The 24,776-nt window shown below is 65.9% G+C and overlaps 2 protein-coding genes across 9 annotated transcripts in view; one reads left to right on the top strand and one right to left on the bottom strand.

Moving 5' to 3' along the window:
- Positions 1-747: 747 nt before the first annotated feature.
- SREBF1 (sterol regulatory element binding transcription factor 1) lies at positions 748-22,897 on the top strand. Of its 7 annotated transcripts, none has more exons than XM_036296260.1 (19): positions 748-967; positions 14,380-14,829; positions 15,161-15,333; positions 15,410-15,547; positions 15,641-15,862; positions 17,090-17,147; positions 17,371-17,579; positions 17,801-18,002; positions 18,135-18,313; positions 18,561-18,822; positions 18,899-19,065; positions 19,190-19,358; positions 19,784-19,892; positions 20,194-20,303; positions 20,419-20,551; positions 20,690-20,855; positions 21,236-21,436; positions 21,534-21,645; positions 22,204-22,897. In XM_036296260.1, exons 1-19 carry the CDS (start codon positions 883-885, stop codon positions 22,425-22,427), a joined length of 3,369 nt encoding a protein of 1,122 aa, XP_036152153.1. In that variant the 5' UTR covers positions 748-882; the 3' UTR covers positions 22,428-22,897. The 7 variants fall into 7 exon arrangements, with proteins under 7 accessions (XP_036152153.1, XP_036152152.1, XP_036152151.1 ...); XM_036296259.1 differs by having other exon boundaries at positions 17,087-17,147; XM_036296258.1 differs by having other exon boundaries at positions 17,033-17,147.
- The window catches only part of RAI1 (retinoic acid induced 1), a 118,371-nt gene continuing 116,416 nt past the window's right edge, over positions 22,822-24,776 (bottom strand). For both annotated transcript variants that reach the window (XM_036296256.1, XM_036296257.1), the window contains exon 6: positions 22,822-24,554. In XM_036296256.1, the coding sequence (XP_036152149.1) occupies positions 24,540-24,554 (15 nt within the window). In that variant the 3' untranslated portion in view covers positions 22,822-24,539. The remainder of the gene's footprint in view (positions 24,555-24,776) is intronic.

Genomic DNA, 24,776 nt, shown 5'->3' with positions numbered 1-24,776 from the left:
GCTCAGATATCTGAATGTTCCGGTTTATTGCAATCCACTTCACTGGAGCCCCTCCCCGCCTGTCCCAAAACACGGGCCTAGGGTGCGACTCCGGTCCCCTCCCCGGCCCCAGCCTGTCCACCCAGAGCAACCTGCTCCCGTCTCACGCACGGTCTGCCTCTTCTCTGACCCCATCCTGGCTGCTCCCAGGGACAAGCACAAGGCTGGCGCCAGAGAGCCCTGGGCCCGGCCCTGCCGTGTCCCTGTGGAGCGTGTGGTCCTGGGCAAGTTGGATCCTTAGGACCCTCTGGTCTTCCTGTCCTGGTACCGAGGTCAGGCCACCTGAAGGGGCTGGACTGAGCCAGCTGGCCCCAAGCCCCTCTGCCTCCCCCGCAGCCAGCCAATGAGGGAGGAGAGCAGATTAAGTCCTCCCAGGCCCACTGGGGACCCGAGGAGACTGGGGAGCCGGTGGACCTGCCCCCAGACCCCGTGTCATCGCCAAGGGCATCACTGAGGAAACTGAGGCACGGAGTGGTGACGCAGGGAGCTCTGTCGGACGGCCTGTCTGGTCCTAAAGACCCACATCTAGGAGGGAGGTTCTGGGCGTCCCGGCTGCCACTCAGCCTTTGCTCAACGCGGAGGGAAGCGCTGCCCGCCGGGGGCTCCGCGGGCCGGAGGGGCGCGGGCTGGGCGGGGGCCTGGCGGACGGACGCAGAGCCGGTCGCCGAGCCTCCAGGTGGGGCGGGGCCGCCAGGGGCGGGGCCTGCGCGCCAGCCCGCCCGCCGCCCGGGAGCCGCCGGGACCCAGAGTCCGAGGAGCTGCGCGGGGCCGGGCGCCGGGCCCGGGGGACGCAGCGCTCGTGCGACAGCCGTGCCCGCCGGGCCGACCCGCGGCGACCGCGCCATGGACGAGCCGCCCTTCGCGGCCCTGGAGCGGGCGCTGGCCGAGCCCTGCGAGCTGGACGCGGCGCTGCTGACGGACATCGAAGGTGCGTCGGGGCGCGGAGCCGCGGGGCCGGCTTTCCCGGGCGGGGCGCCCCGCGTGTCCGGATGGCGCGGCTCAGGCCCTCGGGGTGCGCGGCCGGGACACGTGCGCCCTGGGCGTCCCGGGCCCCAGGCCGCGCGACCCGGGAGTCCTCAGCCCTGAGCTGGGGACCCGGCCTCGCGAGGCCCCGCCCGGTCCCCGTGACGTCGCGCGGGGTTACTGGCGGTCAGTCCCCGGGGCGAGAGTGCGCCCTGCGCGCCGTCCCCGCCCTGCGCCCTGCGCCCTCCGCGCGGGCGGGCTCCGTGGTGGAGGCGCGCAGCCCTGTGGGTTCCAGGCCCGTCTCCGACAGGGGCTCACACAGCTGGGCGCCGCCCTTGGGGCGCAGGAACCCCCGGAGCAGAACGGACACTGAGGGCTCGTTGCCCTGGGGTGGAGCAGGGTGGGCCACTTGGTAGGGCGCCGGCCTCAGACCTTTTGGAGCGGACGGTGGGGCTGAGGCTCCGGGCCCAGCTGAGGAGGATGTTTCCCACCCCGCGCCCCGCGGCGCAGGCCTGGCCAGGAGCTGGGGCCCCGCGGGGAGGGTGGGGAGAGTGGGGAAGGGCCCCGGGGCCGGGCCTGCGGGCCGGGAGGGCGGTGCGCGAGCTGGGTATTTGCATCCTTTAAAGCATCAGCGCTGCTTGTAGGAGAAGGGGTTTGGGGACCCGGGAGCAGTAGGTGCCTAGGAGGTTGTTGCCTCACTTCGCAGCCGGGCAAACGGAAGCTCCAGCAAATTGCCCTCCATGGTTGTGCGCAGGTTCAGCAGCTCTGGCCGAGTTGCACTTGGCTGATGGGGAAACTGAGGCCAACAGCTCAGGACTCTCACTCCCCACAACCTGGATGGACGTGTCCCAGCACCTGCTGCCCCCGGATTCGCAGCACAGTCGCATCCGCTGCTGCCTCGCTGCCCCTCAGGCCAGGCGGGCGGGCCCAGAGGGGAGCCCTGACCGCTGTCCAGGGAGAGCAAGCCGGATTGGACTCAGTCATAGCCCGCAAGTGGGGCTCAGTGGGTGGAGCCTGGACGGCGCTTTGACCAAGTGGCGCAGACCTGGGCTTTGGGGTCAGGACTTGAATCTGGACACAAGCCCTCTCACACCCGGATCCCCAGTTTCCCCCTCTGGATTCCAGTGCTCCCTTCAAATCAGGGCAGGTGTGTCTGGTTACAGGTCTGGCACAGACCTTTCTTGTTGACTCGTTTATAGAAACATTCTCCCCTGGACCCAAAGGCCAGGATTGGGCAGCCATGAGGGTGGGGGCAACTGGAGATCAGGCGAGGCCCCTGCTCTAATCTGAGGGAAAAAGAACAACTGGCCTGTTGCTGGGGTGGACTCAGCCCCAGCGCCGGTCTGGCTCAGGAGACACGGGACCCACTTCCAGTTGCTGGCCCTGCCGTGGAGAAACTCGTGGCCGTTTTCAGAATGTGGGCCCCCAGCTTCTGGTGTGGGAGGGGTGGGGGTAGGGGGTGGGGGGTGGGACGGGTAGAAAAAGAAGAGGCAGCCTCAGAGAGGCCTGGAGCCTTCCAGGCTGCAGACCTACCTCACCGCCCCCTCCGCCTAAGAGCCACCACGCTGCCCTGGTGCCACTGCCCAGAGCCACCACCGCTGGCCACGCCAGCAGGACTCCCCCCATTGGATTGGACATAAGGGTTGCCACTGCAGCAGAGCATTTCTTGTTTGCTATTCAGCCTTTTCTGCTTTCCCCCCAGTTTACACAGCTAAGTTCTTTGCGTCGTAGAAAAATTAGAAAGCACAGGTGAGCAAAAGGAAGAAAACACAACCTTCCTTAAACCTGCTGCCACAGAGAAGCTCTGTTAGTCACGTGCGCCTGTACAAGCTTTTTGGTACACTCGCGGTCCGCCTTTTGTTGGGGTATAATTAACCTATTGTAAGATTTACCCATTTTTAGGTACAATTCAGTGAGTTTCAGTAAATTCGCCGAGTTGGGTGAGCATCCCCAGTTGGTCGAAGAACATTTTCATCTCCCCGAAAGGTCACGCTGCCTACGGACAGCTCCCGGCCGCCAGCCCCGGGCAGCCACTCACCGGGACTTTTAGAAATCGGAAGAGAGCCTGTGTCACCTGCTTTGTTTCATGCCAACAGTCAGACAGCAGTCGGGGTCCCCGGCTTATTCCTCTGTCCCCACGGAGGGACATCTAGCTTGTTCCATTCTCATGAGCCACGCAGCAGCGGGCACTCCCGGCCACCCTGGCCTGGAGGCTTCCTCACGTCTTCCATAGACAGGCGGGGGCTCCGGGGGAGGAGCTGCTGGTCTGAGGCGGCTGCTTACCCTGAGCTCAGAGCTGGGCAGGTTTGATAAGGTCTAGAGCAGTGGTTCCCAACCTTCTGGCCCTTTAAATACAGTTCCTCATGTTGTGACCCAACCATAAAATTATTTTCATTGCTACTTCATAACTGTCATGTTGCTACTGTTATGAATCGTAAAGTAAATATCTGATATGCAGGAGGGTCTTAGGCGATCCCTGTGAAGGGGTCGTTCGACCGCCAAAGGGGTCGCGACCCACAGGTTGAGAACCGCTGCTCTAGAGAGAGGTGGCTTGAGGGTGTGGAGGGCAGGGTCTCCAGGTCCCCTGCCAGGACGCAGGCTGAGAACGCAGGGGAGGTGTTGGCAGGTGGCTGGAGCAGGGCTTGGGTTGCTTGTCATCAGCTTCCTCTGGTGGCTGGGGTGGAGGGGCATAACACAGTAGGGAGTTAGCTGAGCACCGACTGTGTGCCAGGCGCTGTGCTGACGGTCGAGTCCTCCCGACACCCTCAGTGGACAGACTTCGGGTCTTCCTGTAGATGAGTGCCCTGAGGCACAGCCAGAACGTGGCAGAGCCGGGGTTCAGACCCAGGCCGTGCGCTCCTAAGCGTGGGGTTAGGGGTGGGGAGAGTGGGCAATAGAGCAGGAAACCCAAGAGGCTGCTCCGTGCGGGGTTGTGCTGGGGCCTGGGTCAGGGAGGTGTCAGACGCCGCAAGGCCACCTCCCTCTCCCAGCCCAGAGTGGCCTTGGAGTCATGAGACAGGTCTGGCACCAGCCTCGGGCCTCGAGCCCCGCCCTGCCGGCCAAGCCGTCTGTCATGTGACTGGTCTTGGCCCAGCTGCAGTGGCCTGTGTGCTGTGGGTCAGCTCTGCCCTGGCGACAGTCCCATGAGCTCCTTCTCCCGGCCCCTGCTCGTGCTCTGTGCTTTGGGGTGCCCAGCGGCCGTGGGCAGAGGGACTTGAGTGCCGCTACACGTGTTTGGACCAGTTGATTGCTCAGATCGTCACACGCTGCGGTTGAGCAAATGGAGATGAGCGCTAGGCAGGCCCCAGCCACCAGGGCGGCCCCGGCTGAGGGTCCCCGAGGCTCTGGTTTGCCCAAAGCCTGTGGTGGCTCACGTCTGCTCCGCGTGCCTCTGTGTGTCACACCCCGGCCGGACAAGCTGGTGTGCCTTTCTGGCCCATTCCCTCCACCCCTCCCGGCAGTGCCCTCTGGAGCTCTCTCGGCCCTGGGGTCCCTCCCAAGGTGCCTAAACCAACACAGGGAGCCTTGCCGCCCAGGCCCAGCCCATGTATGGCTGACTGTTCTGGATTCAGGCCAGCCCTGGTGCTGAGGACAGTGGGGGCCACACTGCCATCTGGCACCTCACCCACCATAGCTTGTGCCCACTTCTCTCCCTGGTGCCTCTAAACACAGCCCCTTCCAGAAAACACTTGAGACTGCCTCCTGCCCAGCTCCCAGCTCCAGGCACATAATTCCCCAGTTCCTAAACCACCCATGGATCCCAGTGCCCCCGAGACAAAATTCCTGTGCCAGCATGGCCTGCAGGGCGTGAGCATGCCCTCCGGTGCCCTGTCATCCAGCGCTGCCCTGGCCTCCCGCTCCCCCTGCTGTGGTGCGGCGCCCTCCGCAGGCAGCGCCTGCTGGCTCTCCTCGGGAGAGTGCCTGCCTCTCTGAGCTGCAGGGCCCCCTGGGAGGCAGGAGGTAGAGGCTGTAAGATGTTCTGCCCCTGAGCCCTGATGCCTCTGGGCGGACAGGGCTGGGGCACAGAGAGAGGCATGCTGGGAGTGGGGCCAGCAGACAGGCTGGCGGGTGGCTGGGAGTTCCTCCTGCTCAGGGTCACCTCACTGGACAGAAACATCCTGCGTGACCTGGTCAGCCCCAGGCAGGGGTCACTGTCGGGCAGAAGCCTGGGACCTGGACTTTCCCCACCAACAGCTGCAGCCCAGCTGGGAGTGGCTGCGGGCCAGAGGAAGTGTCTCTGGCCTTGCCTTCCGTCAGGCATAGGTCCTGTGGACGCGCACGCTGACCCGGGGAACTGACCGGGGGCTGCTGGGAAGGGGGTCTTTGAGTTTGGTTCCAGATATGTGAGCCCCACCCTGGGTTTGGGGTTTGGTTGGATGTGGACAGGACTGGGAGAGTTTGTGGCTTGGAGAGGCCCGCTCTGGCCAGGAACCCTGCTGAACACCCCCCCAGCTGACGCCCAGCTTTCTCCAGTGAGCCTGCCCCTCCAGTCACACCTCAAGCCTGCCCTTCAGGGCTCCGAGGTCCCCATGTTCCTGCTGCTGCAAGGTTGGGGGTCCAGAGGTCTTTCAGTTCAGTCCGTTGTGTGGCCACGGCGAAGTAGCCTAACAGGCCTGACCTTCAGATTCTCCGTGGGGCACTGGGAGTCATGATAAACCAGCTTCTTGGAGTTGTGGCCAGTATACAGCACACAGTAGGCCCTCAACCAGTTCGCATTTAGAGGACTTAACCAGGACCTGGCACTCCATACATTTAGTTAAACAAATGATAGCAGCGATTTTCCAAGGAGCCTGAGTTGAAAGTTTCTAGGATGTTTTGGGCTATGGTTCCAAGCTCTGAGCATCCACCACTTGGGGATTCTGGGTTTCTGAGTGGCTGGTCAAGGCCAGTGCGGGCCTCCCGGCTCCTCCCCACACCTTACCCTGAGGAGCAAGCCCCCTGTCCTTAAAGGGAAAGAGACTGAGCTGGGAGGAACCTTAGAAATGCCCTGTTGTCACTTCCTCACTCTGTACAGATGAGGAGCAGGGGGCTCAGACGCTTGCCTCGCCGCAGTGCCCCTGCCCCCCAGCCTGGGTGTCCAGCCAGCAGAGGGGGTGGAGGAGCTAGGGACCCAGTGGGACTGCTGGTCCCCGAAGGGCAGCCCAGTGCCATTTTGGAAATGCAAATGAGAGCACCTGTGGGGGTCAGGGGGGGGACTACACACAGCTCTGGGGACTGAACAAAACCCCGAAAGTAGTCGCCCTGGCTGGTTTTGCCCAGTGGGTAGAACATCGACCTGCGGATTGAAGGGTCCTGGGTTGATCCCGGTTGGCCAGTTGCAGGCTCCGTCCCCAGTGGGGGGCGGGCAGGAGGCAGCCGATCAGTGATTCTCTCTCATCATTGATGTTTCTATCTCTCTCTCCCTCTCCCTTCCTCTGAAATCAATAAAAACATATTTTTTTAAAAAGCAAAAACAACCAAAAGTAAATGCAAACAATGAAACCCCATATGCTTGGGACACTGAGAGGAAGTGGGACGCGTCGCCTGGAGGCTGTAGAGAGCAACCTCAGACCACACCCACTCGTGTCTAAAACACTGCGGGAAGCAGCCCGAGGAGAGGAGCAGATGGCAGACCTAAAAGACAGCAGTGGCTCAGGCGGGAGCAGCAGTGGCTTAGGCGGGAGCAGCAGTGGCTCAGGCGGGAGCAGCACTGGCTCAGGCGGGAGCACTGGCTCAGACGGGAGCAGCACTGGCTCAGGCGGGAGCACTGGCTCAGGCGGGAGCACTGGCTCAGGCGGGAGCAGCAGTGGCTCAGGCAGGAGCAGCACTGGCTCAGACAGGAGCAGCAGTGGCTCAGGCGGGAGCAGTGGCTCAGGCGGGAGCAGTGGCTCAGACGGGAGCAGCAGTGGCTCAGGCGGGTGCAGCACTGGCTCAGGCGGGAGCAGTGGCTCAGGCGGGAGCAGTGGCTCAGACGGGAGCAGCACTGGCTCAGGCGGGAGCAGTGGCTCAGGTGGGAGCAGCACTGGCTCAGGCGGGAGCAGCACTGGCTCAGGTGGGAGCAGCACTGGCTCAGGCGGGAGCAGCTGGCTCAGGCGGGAGCAGCAGTGGCTCAGGCGGGAGCAGCACTGGCTCAGGTGGGAGCAGCAGTGGCTCAGGCGGGAGCAGCACTGGCTCAGGTGGGAGCAGCAGTGGCACAGGCGGGAGCAGCACTGGCTCAGGCGGGAGCAGCAGTGGCTCAGGCGGGAGCAGTGGCTCAGGCGGGAGCAGTGGCTCAGGCGGGAGCAGCAGTGGCTCAGGCGGGAGCAGCACTGGCTCAGGCGGGAGCAGCAGTGGCTCAGGCGGGAGCAGTGGCTCAAGCGGGATCAGTGGCTCAGGCGGGAGCAGCAGTGGCTCAGGCGGGAGCAGCACTTGCTCAGGCGGGAGCAGCAGTGGCTCAGGCGGGAGCAGCAGTGGCTCAGGCGGGAGCAGCAGTGGCTCAGGCGGGAGCAGTGGCTCAAGCGGGATCAGTGGCTCAGGCGGGAGCAGCAGTGGCTCAGACGGGAGCAGTGGCTCAAGCGAGAGCAGTGGCTCAGGCGGGAGCAGCAGTGGCTCAGGCGGGAGCAGCAGTGGCTCAGGCGGGAGCAGCACTGGCTCAGACGGGAGCAGTGGCTCAGGCGGGAGCAGCACTGGCTCAGACGGGAGCAGTGGCTCAAGCGGGAGCAGTGGCTCAGGCGGGAGCAGCAGTGGCTCAGGCGGGAGCAGCACTGGCTCAGGCGGGAGCACTGGCTCAGGCCGGAGCTATGGCTCAGACGGGAGCAGCAGTGGCTCAGGCGGGAGCAGTGGCTCAGGCGGGAGCAGCACTGGCTCAGATGGGAGCAGTGGCTCAGACAGGAGCAGCAGTGACTCAGACGGTTGCAGTGGCTCAGACGGGAGCAGCACTGGCTCAGACGGGAGCAGTGGCTCAGACGGGAGCAGTGGCTCAGACAGGAGCAGCACTGGCTCAGGCGGGAGCAGCAGTGGATCAGGCGGGAGCAGCAGTGGCTCAGGCGGGAGCAGCACTGGCTCAGGCGGGAGCACTGGCTCAGACGGGAGCTATGGCTCAGATGGGAGCAGCAGTGGCTCAGGCGGGAGCAGTGGCTCAGGCGGGAGCAGCACTGGCTCAGGCGGGAGCAGCAGTGGATCAGACGGGAGCAGCAGTGGCTCAGGCGGGAGCAGCACTGGCTTAGGTGGGAGCACTGGCTCAGACGGGAGCTATGGCTCAGATGGGAGTAGCAGTGGCTCAGGCGGGAGCAGTGGCTCAGGCGGGAGCAGCACTGGCTCAGATGGGAGCAGTGGCTCAGGCGGGAGCAGCAGTGGCTCAGGCGGGAGCAGTGGCTCAGGCGGGAGCAGCACTGGCTTAGATGGGAGCAGTGGCTCAGACGGGAGCAACACTGGCTCAGACGGGAGCAGCAGTGGCTCAGGCGGGAGCAGCACTGGCTCAGGAGGGAGCAGCTCTGGCAACGGGACCAGTGGCTCAGGCGGGAGCAGCAGCGGCTCAGGCGGGAGCAGCTCTGGCAACGGGACCAGTGGCTCAGGCGGGAGCAGCGGCTCAGGCGGGAGCAGCTCTGGCGACGGGACCAGTGGCTCAGGCGGGAGCAGCGGCTCAGGCGGGAGCAGCTCTGGCGACAGGACCAGTGGCGCAGGCAGGAGCAGCACTGGCTCAGGCGGGAGCAGCAGCGGCTCAGGCAGGAGCAGCACTGGCTCAGGCGGTAGCAGCAGCAGCTCAGGCGGGAGCAGCACTGGCTCAGGTGGGAGCAGCTCTGGCGACGGGACCAGTGGCTCAGGCGGGAGCAGCGGCTCAGGCGGGAGCAGCACTGGCTCAGGTGGGAGCAGAGGCTCAGGCGGGAGCAGCTCTGGCGACCGGACCAGTGGCTCGGCAGTGGAGGACCACCCTCCAAAATGCCACTGCCTCAGGACCACGGGCTGGTTCTCAGCTGCCGTCATAAGCAGGTGCCCGAGCCACACTAGGACCCTGTGTGGGAATCGGTGCTGGGCGGCATCTTGTGTCACGTCCAGCGCACAGGTCAGGCCCCGGGTCCCTTGAGCTGTGCTGGGAGCGGGCGTGTGGAGTGGCACCGATGAGGAAAGGGTCTCAGAAGTTTTGGAGCAGGAATAGGAGGTTGCCAGGTGGACAGAGGATAGTGACGAGGGCATCCCTGGCAGAGGCAATAGTCTGGCAAATGCATGGTGGCACTAAATAGCACGGTGGGTTCAGAAAACGAGGGTGAGGCTCCGCTGGCGCTGGGCAGTGGGACCCGGTGCGGAGAGCAGCCATGGGCGCGGGCAGCCCGTGCCGTCTGGCTTGCTCCTCGGCTCAGCCGGTGCTGAGAGCTGTGGGGGTACAGCTGGTCCAGGCTGTGGCCTTCCTCTCAGAGGGCGTCTCCCGGGGGCTGGCAGGGAGGCCGCGCGCCCAGCCTTAGAGGGCTGTGTGCTGCTTTCCTGCTGAGACAGTGCCGGCAAGTCAGGCAGGAGTCGGGCTCTGGGCAGCAGGGCTGGCGGGGTGGGTTCTAGCGCTGGGCGCCTGGGTCTGTGCCCAGATTCTCCACGTGGCAGCCGTGGGACCTGGCACGCGGCTGCCCTCTGCGTCTTAGTTTCCTCATCATCCACAGGGCCCACTGCATCCAGGAAAAGCCAGCGCCTGCTCGCACCCCTGGGCAGCCCGTGCCCTGAGGACTGAGCCGCTGACCTGAGTCCTTGGGGTGGTGAGGCAGTGCTGGTGGGAGCCCAGGGCAGCCCCGCTCCCTGGAGTATCGGGGAGCGCCCACCCGGCCCTGCACCCTCTGTCCAGGAGGCAGAGGTGGCCGCTGGGGCCCGAGCTGCCTCAGGTCCCCGCATGGGAGGCTGCTATGCTGTTGCACATCCGTCACGCTGTGCCACCTCGCGATCTGGGCTGCACAGGACAGTGCCCTGGAGGATTGGCGACCTTGCAGGTGACGGGCAGCTGGGGTTGGAATCCCAGCTCCTCGCTGCCTCCCTGACCTCCACCCTCACACCCGCTGCAGCCACACTGGCCTCCTGTCGGCACACCACTTGCACCCACCCCAGGGCATTTGCACTTGCTGTTCCATCGGCCCAGGACGCCCTCCCTCCCTGTGGCCCACCCCCTCGCTTTACTCGGGGTCACTTCCTCAGAGAGGCCTGCCCTGCCTGCGGCATCCCCTGGGGCCCTTCACACTCCACCCTGCCTCAGTGTCTTCCTGTGCTCATCGCCCCTGCACCCGCCTTCCTCCATGGACTGCAAACTGTCCATCTCCGCCGACGAGGGAAGGCCTTCGGGCGGCGTCCCTGTATCTTCAGTGCCTGGCACGGGCCTGACACACAGCAGACACAGGGAAGGACAGTAGTTGTTACCAGATACAGATCTGGGCTTCCTGAACCAGGCCACGTCACAGAGGTGGTGAGCCTCCTGTCCTGGGAGGCATGTAAGCAGAGTTTGGGATTCGAGGCCTCATGCAGGTTGGATGGGCTGTAGGCTTCTGTGATGGTCATAGCTGGGCTCCTGCAAGTTTATGGTCTGGGGCCTCCCAGGGTTTCTATTGTGGCCTCACAGAATAAACAGGCCAGAGAATAAAAGGCTGACCCACATCTCCCTTCAGAGGGAGGCTTGAAGGCAGAGCCAGGGAGGGAGGGGTTTCAGGTTTCCTGTTGGGTCCTGATAGAATCAGGGCAGAAGAGGAGGAAGGAGAGGAAAAAGGAGGGATTCAGGCTGGAGGAGGAGGCAGGGAAGGTGAGAATTGGGGGGGGGGGGGGGGGGTGGTGGTACTGAGGCCGAGTCTGCACCTCCTTCTCTTCCCCTAAGTTCTGAGGGTGCACGCAGGAGCCTCTGTGCCTTTGAGCCTGCCTTCCTGCAGGAGGCCCAGTGCTCCGAGGGCTCAAGGTTGCTGCACAGTTTGGGAGCCGGCAGCCTCCTGGGCGCACTGTCCTGGCTCCCAGAGGCGGGGCCAGGTGAGGCAGGAGAGGAGCGCCTTAAACTGCACACCCTGCTGCCTCTCCTGTCTCGCCCTGAACTCCCCAAATGGATATGACCATTCCGTGCCCGGCTCACCGCCTGCCAGGGCCAGACCATCCCTGCTGCAGAGGGGCCAGCCTCTGTGGGTGGCGGTGCTTCCCACACTTGCTCTCAGAGTCTCCTCTGGAGACCGGGGGAGGGGCGGGGCGCCCTGCCCAGGGTCACACAGCAGGTGAGGGACAGTCTCCCCGTGGCTGTATCTGGGGGCGGGGGGGGGGGGGGGGGCTCTGGGGCTGGCTTTCAAATTGGCACCAGCTCCGCAGAGATTGGCCAGCAGGTCTAGCTCCAGGGAGGAGTGAGATGGGGCAGGGCGGGCACGGGTTCAGGGCTGGCTGGCCTCCTCGCGGCCCCCAGGCCCCGTCTCCCCAAGTCCTCGCTGAGCCTGAGTCCTCTGCCCAGGCCAGCCCTCCTCTGGGAGGGCCACTGAGAGCCGTCCCCCGGAGCCGAGCACAAAGGTGTGAGAAACGGAAAACAAAACGAGGCAAGAAACTGGTGAAGAGGATGGGGCAGGAGAGTGAGGGCTGGACACGCGGACCCAGTAAGGACAGAATGGCCCCGGGAGGGGGCGCCCTGCCCAGCTGTCTGGGTGTGTGCTTTTGAGTGAGGGAGAGCGGAGCACAGGCAGGGGAGGGGGCGGGGGGAGCCCTGCACGGCCATGCGAGGGAGGGCTGGTGTGTGTGAGGTGGCGAGGTGAGGTCGAGTTTCCTCATGGAGGCTCCTGGAGAGGCTCTGACCCAGCACCACCTGCCCCCTTGCCATGCTGCCTGCCCAGGGTGGCCCCCTCCAAATTGGCAGGAGCCCGGGAGCAGGAGGGCTGGGCCGGGGCTGCAGCCGTAGGCTGACCAGGCCTTGCGGTGGCTGCACTGCTGGCCAGGCTCTGTTCACCTGTTCAACTCTGACCTCGCACAGAGAGAGATGGGCCTAGGTACCCCCTCAAGGACCCCCAGAGCCTGTCACCCTGGGGCTGACACTCTGCCCTCCTCACCTGTCGTAGGGACCCTCCAGTGCATGAATCAGGCCTTCCCTGGACTGCTCGGGGGCTAGGAGACTTTGGGGGACACAGAAGACTTCACTGACCACACACACACTCACCCCTCCCAGACCCAGCAGGTCCCTCTGTGCAGGGGCGTTTGTGTGGGGTCAGGAGCCGCAGTGTTCTCTGGGGGTGCATCTGGGGTCGGGGTGTCCTCATTCGGAGCCCCTGGAAGGGGAGGTCCCACTCGGGCCTCACTTAAGCGCGACCGTATCTCCGTTCCTTCTTTCCTGCCAAGGACGTGGTTGTCCCATTCTCTAGGGCAGCGGTTCTCAGCCTGTGGGTCCCGACCCCTTTGGGGGCAGAACGACCCTTTCACAGGGGTCGCCTAAGACCATCAGAAAACATATAAATAATTACATATTGTTTTTGTGATTAATCACTATGCTTTAATGATGTTCAATTTGTAACAATGAAAATACATCCTGCATATCAGATATTTACATGACGATTCATAACAGTAGCAACATTACAGTTATGAAGTAGCAACGAAAATAATTTTATGGTTGGGGGTCACCACAACATGAGGAGCTGTATGAAAGGGTCGCGGCATCAGGAAGGTTGAGAACCGCTGGCCTAGAGGGTGAAACGGGCTTGGAGGGGTGGAGGCCTGTGGGGGTGTCAGCGAGCCGCGGTTTCCAGCCCAGAACTCGGGGTGTTGGGTGACGCCTGCCCTTGTCCGCCCGGCCTGTCAGAGTCGGTGAGGCCGCCGGGCCGGGGCCGGGCCGGGGCTGGGCCCGCCTCGGTGACCGCCAGTAACCCCGGCGCCCAGCGGGTGAAGGGCGGGTGCCCGCGGGTAACCCCGGCCCTGCTGAGTCGCGGGGTGAAACCTGAAGCGGAGCCTCGGCCGGGGTGGGCGGGGCCGGGGCGGGACCCGGAGGCGGAGGCGCAGCCGCTGATTGGCCGCGCCCGCTCACCCCATGCCCGGCGGCGGCGGCGGGAGGGCGGCGGGCGGCCGCGCAGCGGGCAGGTGACAGGTGCACGGAGACCCGCGGCCCGGGCGCCCGGCGGCGCGGAGCATGGACTGCACGTTCGAAGGTATTTCCGAGGACCCTCGTGACCGGCCGGCGGCTGTCAGACACGATCGGAAACGCCGCGCCGGCTCCGGGGCGGGCGCCCTCCAGCCCCAGGGGGGACCCCCGGCCGCCCGCGCTCCCAGCCGGGCCTTTGGGGCGAGGGCGCCGCCCGCCGAGGATGGTCTTTCTGTCGCGGCGGGAGCGCCGGGTGCCTCGCCCCAACCCCATTCTGGGTCCCGTCCGCCTTCCTCTGGGGCCTCAGTTTCCCCGTCTGTCAACGAGGCGCAGTGAGGTCGGCGAGGGAGGGGGAGCCTGCAAGGGACAGTGTGTGATGACCCTCACAGCCTCGGGGCCCACAACGTGTGTCTATTTGGGGGGCTGAGCGGCACCCCATCTCGCTCTGTTGGAGGCCTTAGGGAGCCACCGCAGTAACCTGGGCCTGGGCACCTGCCGGAGGAAGGAGCCAGGCAGCCTGAGGGCAGCTGTGCCGGCTGCCGGCTTCGAGGCCTGGGGTCCCCTCCCTTCCCCTCCTCCCTCCCCTCCCCTCCCCTCCCCTCCCCTCCCCTCCCCTCCGGATGTGGCCAAGGGATGAGGCCACAGGCCAGGAGGGAGGCCCAGGCCCGGGCCCCACCTCACCCCAGGGTGGACGGCCGGAGAGCTCAGGCTGAGGGTCTCAGGGGCTTTGGGGGCCCCAGGGTTGTGCTCATGGGTCCTGCAGGGAACTTGGACCCAGTGGGTAGCTGCCCATAGTGGGTGAGAGGGCCCTGGGCAGACCCGCCAGCCTGCTGCTTCCCAGCTGGAGGAGGCGCCTGCGGCCAGGCTGGGCCGTCGGGGAGAGGGTGCCCTGTCTGTGCAGGAGGAGGCGTCAGATCAGACACTGTTGCTGTTATGGAGGGAAACCAAGCCCAGAACAGGGTCCCAGCGTGCTCGGTGCGGCAGAGTTTGGGCTTTGCCCGGAACATGCGGATACTCGCTGGCACACACGTGGCCGGCAGCTGCCTCTGCTCCGAGCAGTCTGTCGGGTGGAGGAGGGGTGGTGAGGGCCGCGCTGCAGTCTGCAGCCTCGTGCCCAGGTCCCCGTTCTGTCTCAGCCGAGGTGTGGGCTGAGTTAAGGGGCCTCGGGGCCCTGGGCATGCGTTGCCCATGGTGCAGCGACTTTCTGATAAGGGGAGGCACCACTATGGCTCCTGTCATGCGTGCCTGGGAGCACGGCCCATGGTGCACTGCCTTCACATGGCAGCCGTGTGGATGGGGCGCGCACATGTTTGACGTTCTTCCCGCGCCAGCCCCGCTCCTGTCCTCATGTCTCTTCTCCTCCCCAGACATGCTCCAGCTCCTCAGCAACCAAGATGCCGACTTTCCAGGCCTGTTCGACCCGCCGTACGCTGGGGGCGGAGCGGCGGGCGCAGACCCCGCGCGTCCGGAAGCCCGCTCCCCGAACGGCTCCTCTCCACCGCGTGCCACCATGAGCTCCCCACTGGAAGGCTTTCTGGGGGGGGCCAAGGCCATCCCCCCACTGTTGTCCCCTCCCCAGCCTGCGTCCGCATTGAAGATGTACCCACCTGGGCCTGCCTTCTCCCCCGGGCCTGGGATCAAGGAGGAGCCAGTGCCACTGACCATCCTGCAGCCCCCCACCCCACAACCCCTGCCAGGGGCCCTCCCGCCCCAGAGCTTTCCGGCCTCAGCCCCGCTGCAGCTCAACTCGAGCCCCAGCCCCGTGCCCCCCAGCCCCGTGCCGGGCTATCCCAGCCCCGCCGGCTGCTTTTCCACAGGTGAGGGCGTGGGGAGGGAGGGGAGCTGGGGGGGGGGGATCGCTGCAGTGTGGGTGTCAGTAGAGGAATTCGCAGGGGGAGACGTGGGTGCTCTCAGCACTGGGTTCTGTGGGGTTAATAAGCTTTGCCTCTCACTCTGCTGGGTGTCACTTCAAGCCGCCTTCCAGACTCACCTGGCTGGCGGGCGGGCACCTCCACTCAGAGCCCAGCAGGGGCGCCGGGAGGAAACAGACCAGAGTAATGACTTGTCCAGGTTACACAGTGACCGGCCCGAGGCAGGGCTGAGCGTGGGTGAGAGCAGCTGGTTCCAGCCTAGCCTTTATTTCTGCAGGGACCCCTCCCGGGAGCACCCCACAGCCTCGGCCTGGCTCGCCAGGTGGCCCGCCAGTCTCCGTGCACGCCCAGGTTCAGAGCGCAGCCCCCCAGCCACTGTTGACAGCCACAGCCCCCACCACAGTGGCCCCTGGAACAGCCACTGTGGCCTCACAGATCCAGCAGGTCCCGGTAAGGGTTTGGCCAGGCGTGGGGGTGGCAGCTTCTGGCCCAGGCACAGTTGAGAGCGGAGGCCTCCCTGTCGCAGGTCCTGCTGCAGCCCCACTTCATCAAGGCCGACTCGCTGCTCCTGACGGCCGTGAAGGCAGACCTGGGAGCCCCTGCGAAGGCGGCGGGTGTTGGCTCCCTGGCCGCTGGCACGGCTGTGCAGACCGGGCCCTTGCAGGTGGGTGGCATGGGCAGGGCAGAAGGGTAGTGGGTCTACACACGCAGGCCCGCCCGGTAACCCCTGCCTGGCTACCCCTGCCTGGCTCCGCAGACCCTGGTGAGTGGCGGGGCCATCCTGGCGACAGTGCCGCTGGTCGTGGACGCTGACAAGCTGCCCATCAGTCGGCTGGTGGCCAGTGGGAAGGCCCTGGGTGCGGCCCAGAGCCGCGGCGAGAAGCGAACAGCCCACAATGCGATTGAGAAGCGCTACCGCTCCTCCATCAACGACAAGATCATCGAGCTCAAGGACCTGGTGGTGGGCGCTGAGGCGAAGGTGCCAGCACAGGCAGAGGGCACTCGGGAGGGAGGCTGCTGGGGGGGAGACCTGGGCCTGATGTGGGGGCGCATCAGTCTGCTGGTCTGGCGAAGGTGCCAGCACAGGCAGAGGGCACTCGGGAGGGAGGCTGCTGGGGGGGGAGGCCTGGGCCTGATGTGGGGGCGCATCAGTCTGCTGGTCTGGCGAAGGTGCCAGCACAGGCAGAGGGCACTCGGGAGGGAGGCTGCTGGGGGGGGAGGCCTGGGCCTGATGTGGGGGCGCATCAGTCTGCTGGTCTGGCGAAGGTGCCAGCACAGGCAGAGGGCACTCGGGAGGGAGGCTGCTGTGGGGGGAGGCCTGGGCCTGATGTGGGGGCGCATCAGTCTGCTGGTCTGGCGAAGGTGCCAGCACAGGCAGAGGGCACTCGGGAGGGAGGCTGCTGGGGGGGGAGGCCTGGGCCTGACGTGGGGGCGCATCAGTCTGCTGGTCTGGCGAAGGTGCCAGCACAGGCAGAGGGCACTCGGGAGGGAGGCTGCTGGGGGGGGAGGCCTGGGCCTGATGTGGGGGCGCATCAGTCTGCTGGTCTGGCGAAGGTGCCAGCACAGGCAGAGGGCACTCGGGAGGGAGGCTGCTGGGGGAGGAGGAGGCCTGGGCCTGATGTGGGGGCGCATCAGTCTGCTGGTCTGGCCACTTTATTTATTCGGCTAAACGTTGGGGGCTCCCTGTGCCCCGGGGCTATTCTAAGCACCAGGGATAAAGAGAACAGACACAAACCCTCCTGTCTCGGAGCTGACGTCCTAGTTGGGGTGACAATACATGAGAGATGAGTGACGGGTGGACGGCCCCAATGGCTCACGTTACGCAGGGAGAGGACTGGGAGGTGCCAACGAGAATCAGGTCAGGAAAAGCCTCACCAAGTGTCAGGTGTAAGGCAGGGACTTGGGGGTGAGGAAGTGAGCCATGAAGGTGGCAGTAATGCTACCAGCGGTTAGTGAGGCACTGTTGTGGCATTTTACGTACTAACCCTCATGCCCCTCCTGTGAGGTTGGGTGCACCAGGGGAGGAGCATTCCATGTAGCAGGAACAGCCAGTGCAAAGGCCCTGGGGCAGCTGTCCCACCAGCAGCCCCACCCCCTGCTCAGGTGCCCACCTGCCAGGCCTGACTGGCCACTGTGCTGTCTCCTGCAGCTGAATAAATCTGCTGTCCTGCGCAAGGCCATTGACTACATTCGCTTTCTACAGCAGAGCAACCAGAAACTCAAGCAGGAAAACTTGAGTCTGCGCGCTGCTGCGCATAAAAGCAGTGAGTCCTGGCCTCCCAGGGCCCCTTGCTCTGGCCCTGCCCCACCCCGTCTCTCTTTAAGCTCTGACCCTACAAGGACCCTAGGCCCTTAGCTTCTCTTTTCCCCTAAATTAGCCCTCAGAAGCTAGGCCAGCTCCCAGTTCCCTCCCCCAGGGCCCTAAGTTGATGTGGGTGGGGCAGGGTCTCTACCTTAACCCCCACCCCACTCCTCTCCTGCCTGTAGAACCTCTGAGGGACCTGGTGTCAGCCTGTGGCGGTGGAGGAGACGCCGACGTGCCCATGGAGGGCATAAAGCCTGAGGTGGACACGCTGAGCCCACCACCGTCGGACGCAGGCTCGCCCTCCCGGAGCAGCCCGCTGTCCCTCAGCAGCAAGGGCGGCGGCGGCGGCAGCGACTCGGAGCCCGACAGCCCCGTCTTCGAGGACAGCCAGGTGGGGCCTGCGGGGTGGCCCCTGCCTGGCTCCCAGCGATACCCTCTGACCCCAGGACTGGGTCAGAAGAAGCCCAACATGTCCCACCTCCCATTTTATAGAGAGAAAGCCTGAGGCCCGGGCACGTGGGGTCCCCTAGTGAGGGTGGGAAGAGCGCTGTCCCTCCTGCCCCAGCCACGCTCCCCAGACCCTCTGCGGTCCTCACCCTGCCCGCCCCCCAGGCGAAGCCGGAGCCGCCGCCGCCCGCCCACAGCCGGGGCCTGCTGGACCGCTCCCGCCTGGCCCTGTGTGCGCTCCTCTTCCTCTGTCTCTCCTGCAACCCTTTGGCCTCCCTGCTGGGCAGCTGGGCTCTCCCTGGCCCCTTGGATGCCACCAGCACCCACCAGGGCTCTGGGCGCAGTGTGCTGGGCACTGAGGACAGAGGTAGGACAGGCTGGCGTGGGTGTCTTCGCTGGGTGGGGGCGGGGGGAGACCCTGGGGATGCAGACTCCAGGCCTGTGGGCTTGGGCTCTGCATGCCTTGGGAGCTCTGCCCCCAGCCTCTGTCTGCCCACAGAGGGCCCTGGCTGGGCGCCGCGGCTGCTGCCCCCACTGGTCTGGCTGACTAACGGGCTGCTGGCGCTGGGCTCCTTGGCGCTTCTCTTTGTCTATGGAGAGCCAGTCACGCGGCCCCACTCGGGCCCCGCCGTGCACTTCTGGAGGCACCGCAAGCAGGCGGACCTGGACCTGGCCAGGGTAAGGGCAGGCCGGAACGGGGTGGGCCCTGGCATCACCCGCTCCTCCCTGCCCTCCGGGCGGGCCAGGAAACCAGCCTGTCCTCTCCGCTCTTGTCGGCTGCTCAGTCTCCCCCTGACCCGCGGGCCCAGCTCAGCGCTGCGGGGATCCCAGCTGGGGGGACCCTCAGAGCTGGGGGGACCTTCAGAGCTGGAGGGATGTGCTCAGGGCGCTCTGACCTGGCTTCACCGGGAAACCTTATTCCCAGGGGGACTGCGCCCAGGCCTCCCAGCAGCTGCAGCTGGCCCTCCGGGCGCTGGGCCGGCCCCTGCCCACCTGCCCCCTGGACCTGGCCTGCAGCCTGCTCTGGAACCTCCTCCGCCACCTGCTGCAGCGGCTCTGGCTGGGCCGTTGGCTGGCGGGCCGGGCTGGGGGCCTGCAGCGGGACTGCGCTCTACAGGCGGATGCCCGCGCCAGTGCCCGGGACGCGGCCCTGGCCTACCACCGGCTGCACCAGCTGCTCGCCACGGGTACGCGGGCACGGAGCCGGGCGGGGGCTCCCGCCGCCTTTGTGCCGCCCCGCCTCACGCCCTGTCCGCCTCCCAGGGAAGTACGCGGGCGGGCGCCTCACTGCTGCCAACCTGGCGCTGAGCGCGCTGAACCTGGCGGAATGTGCGGGGGACGCCGTGTCTGCGGCCACGCTGGCCGAGATCTACGCGGCCGCTGCACTGACTGTGAAGACCCACCTCCCGCGGGCCCTGCACTTTCTGACAGTGAGTGGGTGGGGCTGGGTGCGGGGGGGGCAGGGGGCTGGCAGCTCTGACCGGCTCCGGGGCTGCACAGGATGAGGCCCGCGGGCACTGCCGGGGCCGTGACAGCCCACCTCCCTCCCCACAGCGCCTCTTCCTGAGCAGTGCCCGCCAGGCCTGCCTGGCGCAGAGTGGCGCAGTGCCCATTGCCCTGCAGTGGCTCTGCCACCCTGTGGGCCACCGTTTCTTCGTGGATGGGGACTGGGCTGTGGGCAGCCCCCCGAGGGAGAGCCTGTACAGCTCGGCCGGGAACCCAGGTGCCCTCCCCGCCCCACGCCCTGCCCTCCTCAGCCTTTGTTCTCCACTCCCATTTCCTAGCCTCACTCCTGCTGCGTCCCTGTCCCTGCATCCCGGGTGTCCCTGGCCGCCCTGCCCGCTCCTGGCTGTCTCTTGTTGCTTTGGGGCTGGTCTCTCAGGCCTCTTCAGAAGGAAACGAGTGGGGTGTGGGGCAGGTGGCGAATGTGGGCGGTGACCTGTGCCACCGCCGCAGCCGGTCAAGCGGGAGGGCGGAGCAGGTGAGGGAGCTCAGGGAGCCGGCTCCACCAGCCCAGGTAGGTTACGCTGTCAAAGGCCAGGGGCAGGGTATTTATCCACCCACTTACCGTCCCGGAGCCAAGCCCCGTGTGCCCAGGAGGGGGATGTGGAGACGAGGCAGTTCCCACTCACCCGCTCCTCCCCGCAGTGGACCCCTTGGCCCAGGTGACCCAGCTGTTCCGAGAACACCTCTTGGAGCGGGCACTGAACTGCGTGGCCCAGCCCAGCCCCAGCCCTGCATCAGCCGATGGGGACAGGTGAGTGTCCCGTCCTCACGCCCCCAGGAGGCAGGAGCCCTCTGCTGCGCGGTCTGGGAATGGCTGTGTCTGGGGCTTGTGGAGGTGGCCAGAGCAGGTGGCTGTCCGCTCACCATGGTGGCCTCAGGTGGGTCTCAGCTCCTCACCGGAAACGGGCGTGTTTCCCCCCAGCTGGGCAGGAGGTGATAGTGCCACTCAGAGCCAGGACAGCAGGATGTGCTGTGGGGGAGGGGTGAAGGGCCAGTGCCCCCCGGACGCCCGGGGCCTGGCCGCCTGCCCTAACTCCAGTCTCCCACCACAGGGAGTTCTCGGATGCCCTGGGGTACCTCCAGCTGCTGCACAGCTGCTCTGACGCGGCCGGGGCCCCGGCGTGCAGCTTCTCCACGGGCTCCAGCATGGCCGCCGCCACCGGTGAGCCCTGGCCCTGCCCCTGACTGCCCACCCCGCCCCTGCTCCACGGCAGGGTGGCCTCCGGTGCAGGTTGGCCGTTTCAGGGACGCTCCCATCTGCACCCCTGCTCCCTCAGGCACAGACCCGGTGGCCACATGGTGGGCCTCGCTGACGGCTGTGGTGGCGCACTGGCGGCGGCAGGACGAGGAGGCTGCGGCGCGGCTGTACCCGCTGGTGGAGCGCCTGCCCCGCGCCCTGCAGGAGTCCGAGTGAGTGCGGGATAGCCCCTGCCCTGTTCTGTGCGGTGGGGATCCCCACGGTCTTTGCCATGAAGCTGGAACCAGGGTGGGGGGCTCTGAGGGCCTGCGCCTGCTCTGACCCCCCCTCCTCCACCCTGGCCCCCACAGGAGACCCTTGCCCAGGGCAGCTCTGCTCTCCTTCAAGGCTGCCCGGGCCCTGCTGGGCCGCAGGAAGACCGAGGCCAGCCCGGCCAGCCTGGCCCTCTGTGAGAAGGCCAGTGGGTACCTGCAGGACAGCCTGGCCATCACCACAGCCGGCAGCTCCATTGACAAGGTGAGGGGCGGGGCCAGGGCCCTGCAGGTCTGCGGGTGGCGGCCTTTCCACTCCTTGCAGAAGACCGGGTCGCCCAAAGGAGCAGGACTGGGGGCCCAGCGGGCTTTGCTGCCTGGCCAAGGCTTGAGTCCAGGGGACAGTGGTTACCCGTGTTTAGCCTCCGGTTCCCGTCCGCTGAGGAGGGCTGGGTGCGCAGTTGGCAGGCGGTGGGCGTGGGGCCTGGAGAGCGGGCGGTCCCGAGGTGCATTGCTGTTGCATTGCATGTGTGAGGTGGGTGCAGTGCCTCGGCAGTGCAGCCCGGAGCCGGCCCCTGGCACCGCAGGCCCCCCTCCCCCCCAGGGCTGGAGCCCCCGTGACCCTGCCCTGCCCGCCACCCCCAGGCCATGCAGTTGCTCCTGTGTGACCTGCTCCTTGGGGCGCGCACCAGCCTGTGGCTGAGGCAGCAGCCGTCGGCACCAGCCCAGGCCGCGCAGGGCCAGGGCAGCGGAGCCCAGGCCTCAGCCCTCGAGCTGCGTGGCTTCCAGCGGGACCTGAGCGGCCTGAGGCGCCTGGCACAGAGCTTCCAGCCCGCCATGCGGAGGGTGAGTGCCCGGGCGCCCCTCACACGCGGCACAGGAAGCAGCTGGTGGGAGAGGGGGCCTGGCCTGAACCCGGACTCACCCGGCCCCTCCTGCCCAGGTGTTCCTGCATGAGGCCACGGCCCGGCTGATGGCGGGGGCCAGCCCCACGCGGACGCAGCAGCTCCTGGACCGCAGTCTGAGGAAGAGGGCAGGTGCCTGCGGCAAAGGCGGTGAGAGGGGCAGCCTTTTGGGGGGGGCCTTAGGGGGCGGGGCCTTTAGGGGCGGGGTCTTTAGGCCTTTCGGGGCGGGGTCTTTAGGCCTTTAGGGGCGGGGTCTTTAGGCCTTTAGGGGGCGGGGGCCTTTAGGGGGGTGGGGACCTTTAGGGAGGTGGGGGCCTTTAGGGGCGGGGCCTTTAGGGGGCGGGGCCTTAGGGGACTAGGGCCTTTAGGGGCGTGGTCTTTGGGGCGGGGCCTTTAGGGGGCGGGTCTTTAGGGGCGGGGGCCTTTAGGGAGGTGGGGGCCTTTAGGGGGGCGGGGGCCTTTAGGGGGCGGGGCCTTTAGGGGGCGGGGTGGGGGCGCTGGGCCAGCCTAATCCTCTCGCCCAGGTGTGGAGCAGCCTGGACAGGGTGTGTCTGAGAATTGCAATGAGCGACTGTGGGATGCGTGACTGTGCCCATGTGCCTCCCAGTCTGTTCTGCGCGCGGCCCAGAGGGTCTGAGGCTCCCAGAGGCCTGGGATGGGCGCGGGCAGGGCGACGCCCTGATCGGCTCTGCGGTGTGTCTTGTGCAGGCGCCGCGGAGGTGGAGCTGCGCCCCCGGCGGGAGCACGCCGAGGCCCTGCTGCTGGCCTCCTGCTGCCTGCCGCCCTGCCTGCTGGCGGTGCCCGGGCAGCGCGTGGGCATGCTGGCCGAGGCGGAGCGCATGCTCGAGAAGCTCGGGGACCGCCGGCTGCTGCACGACTGCCAGCAGATGCTCATGCGCCTGGGCGGCGGGACCACCGTCACCTCCAGCTAGACCCGCCCACGCCCCGTGTGAAGGGCCTGGTTGCCCTTGGGCTGTGTCGCGGCTGGAGCCTCGCAGGCCAACGGCAGCGCCAGAGGCCCCAGTGCCGACGATGCACCCAGGGGCCGCACTGCATCGGCAGGAGATGGGGACGAAGGGGAGATCCTTGGGGGCTTTTGCCTCTTGACCTGGGAGGCCCGAGGGAGCGGGACCCCGACACCCCCTGCCCACTCGCCAACCCGAGGCACCGAGGCCAGGATGGTGCTGGCCTCTGGTGGCCGGTCGGGGAATTGCAGGAGCCGGTCGGGTCTGTCGCCGCTGCTCTGCAGGCACCCGGTGGAGGGAAGAGGGTGCATCTCCCTTAGCTGAGGGGCCGATGGCTTTCCTGGCCTCTGAGGCTCAAGTGTTACTTTGCCATTTATAAACTTTATTTTCATAGGTTGAGAAGTTTTGTACAGAATAAAAAATGAAATTATTTATAATCTGGGTTTTGTTTCTTTGGGGAGGGTGTGTGCTTACGCGGTGCCGACCAGAGGGGTCCGGGGTCTTCCCCCGACATAGGCCTGGACCCCACTGACCTCTGGGCCACGCGTTTGGGCCTCTACCCCGCCCACTCCCAGGTGGCATGGACGACAGCTCAGTGTCCTTGAGGATCTGCTGACAATCTACAAGCCAGTCCCCCTGAATGTCTGGGGAGCACCCACCTTTCCCCCGTCATCCAGGCACCTGCGGGGCCTGCACCCTCTGCCCTGGGCTGCGGGCAGTGTTAATTCGGTGGCAGGGCCTTGCGTTCTGGTCCTGAGAAACAGCCGGAAGCCCGACTCCGCTGGCGCCCTGAGCTGCCCCCTCTGCCCCACGCCCACCTGCTCCTCCAGCCCGGCCCGGCCCGGCCGATCTGCTCCGAACCCACGGGCTGCAGACTTCCAAAACAATCGTATCTTTATTGACTTTTTTCTGAATGCAATGACTGTTTTTTACTCTTAAGGAAAATAAACATCTTTTAGAAACAGCTCGATACACACAATCTTCAGTGTGAAGCAATATACTAATAAGAACACTAGTCTTAACATTTACAGTCTTCATATATATTATATATATGTATATGTATACATATATATACACTATATAACGAGGCCAGATATAATACACACGTTTACCATTTTACAGTCTATGTACAGGAATTTGCTAGGTGCCCCGGTCTGGGGCTGCCTCAGGCCTATTGAAGCACGGACAGAGCTGAGGGCAGGGGGCCCAGGGACTGGCCTGGGCTGGGGGGCCGCAAGGGACAGGCGCCCTCGCTGTGCCCCCCGGGGCCTGTGCTGAGGCGTGCGCGACGACGGCAGCGACACACGGAGAAGCGAGCATGTTCCCCACATATGTACATTCTATGCAACATCGAGGGAGGGTACACAGGTTTGCACACAGATCCAGGCTGCTCTGCTGTGGGCGGGTGGGTGCTGCGGTCCCGGAGAAGGGTCGTCAGAGGGACACCACGGTCCGCTGGAGCTGGCCTCTGAGGAGACTCCTCCGGGCCCCAGGTGGCTCAGGGGTGGGTGGAGGACTGGAAAAGGGAAGAACCGAAGCAAAAGGGGTGCCCCCCCAGTCCAGCTTACCCCCGGGAACCTGCATCTCTTGGGTATGGCCCCCGGCTCTCCTGGCTCTGCTCAAACTACAAGAAGGTTTTGGCAAATGCTGGGTAGGAAGGGCACTCGGGCACGTCCTGGGTGGTTTGTTCCAAAGCCTCTGGCCCACCCCCTGCAGCCCCACCCCACCCCCCACTCCTAGGAGCCACCCTCTGTCACCTCCAGGCCCCTCGGCCCAGCTCCTGGGCGCAGCTGTGCGGGTAGCACCACCGTGACGGAACTCCCAGTGGGCGGCGCGGCGCCCACCCCTGCGGGGACCTGGGCCCCTTCCCAAGCCTGGCCTGGGTGTGGGTAGGAATGCTGTCGTCCGCCGGGAGCAGGCAGCTCCAGAACCTGTTTTCTTCCCAACCCGGGACCTGGTGGTTCAGCCCTGGGCAGCCAGATCCAAGACCCTCAGGTCAGGGTGGCCCTGAGAAGTCCCGGCCGGCTGCACAGAGGCCCCTCCTTCGCGGGCAGGTCGCCGCCTCCCCAGCCTCGGCGGTTACAATGGAAGCCTCTGCAGGAGAAGAGCACACGCCCGCCCGTTACTGACGCCCGGCCTGTGCGCTGCCCGCACCCCTAGACCCGCGGCCCCAGAGGCTCCCTGAGGGCGGGGCTGGGGTCTCGCCTGGAGGCAGCTGGCCCCCTGCCAGGCTCTTCCTTCCTCCCAGCCCTCGCCCTGCCCTGTCCACAGTCCCGTGCCCCTGCCTATCCTCCCTGGTCTCCCGCCCGGGGGGCC

This window comes from Myotis myotis, unplaced genomic scaffold (assembly GCF_014108235.1).
Source record: "Myotis myotis isolate mMyoMyo1 unplaced genomic scaffold, mMyoMyo1.p scaffold_m19_p_29, whole genome shotgun sequence".
Lineage (NCBI taxonomy): Eukaryota > Metazoa > Chordata > Mammalia > Chiroptera > Vespertilionidae > Myotis > Myotis myotis.
Note: the sequence above shows the minus strand (reverse complement) of the source record. Positions and strands in the feature narration are given on the sequence as shown.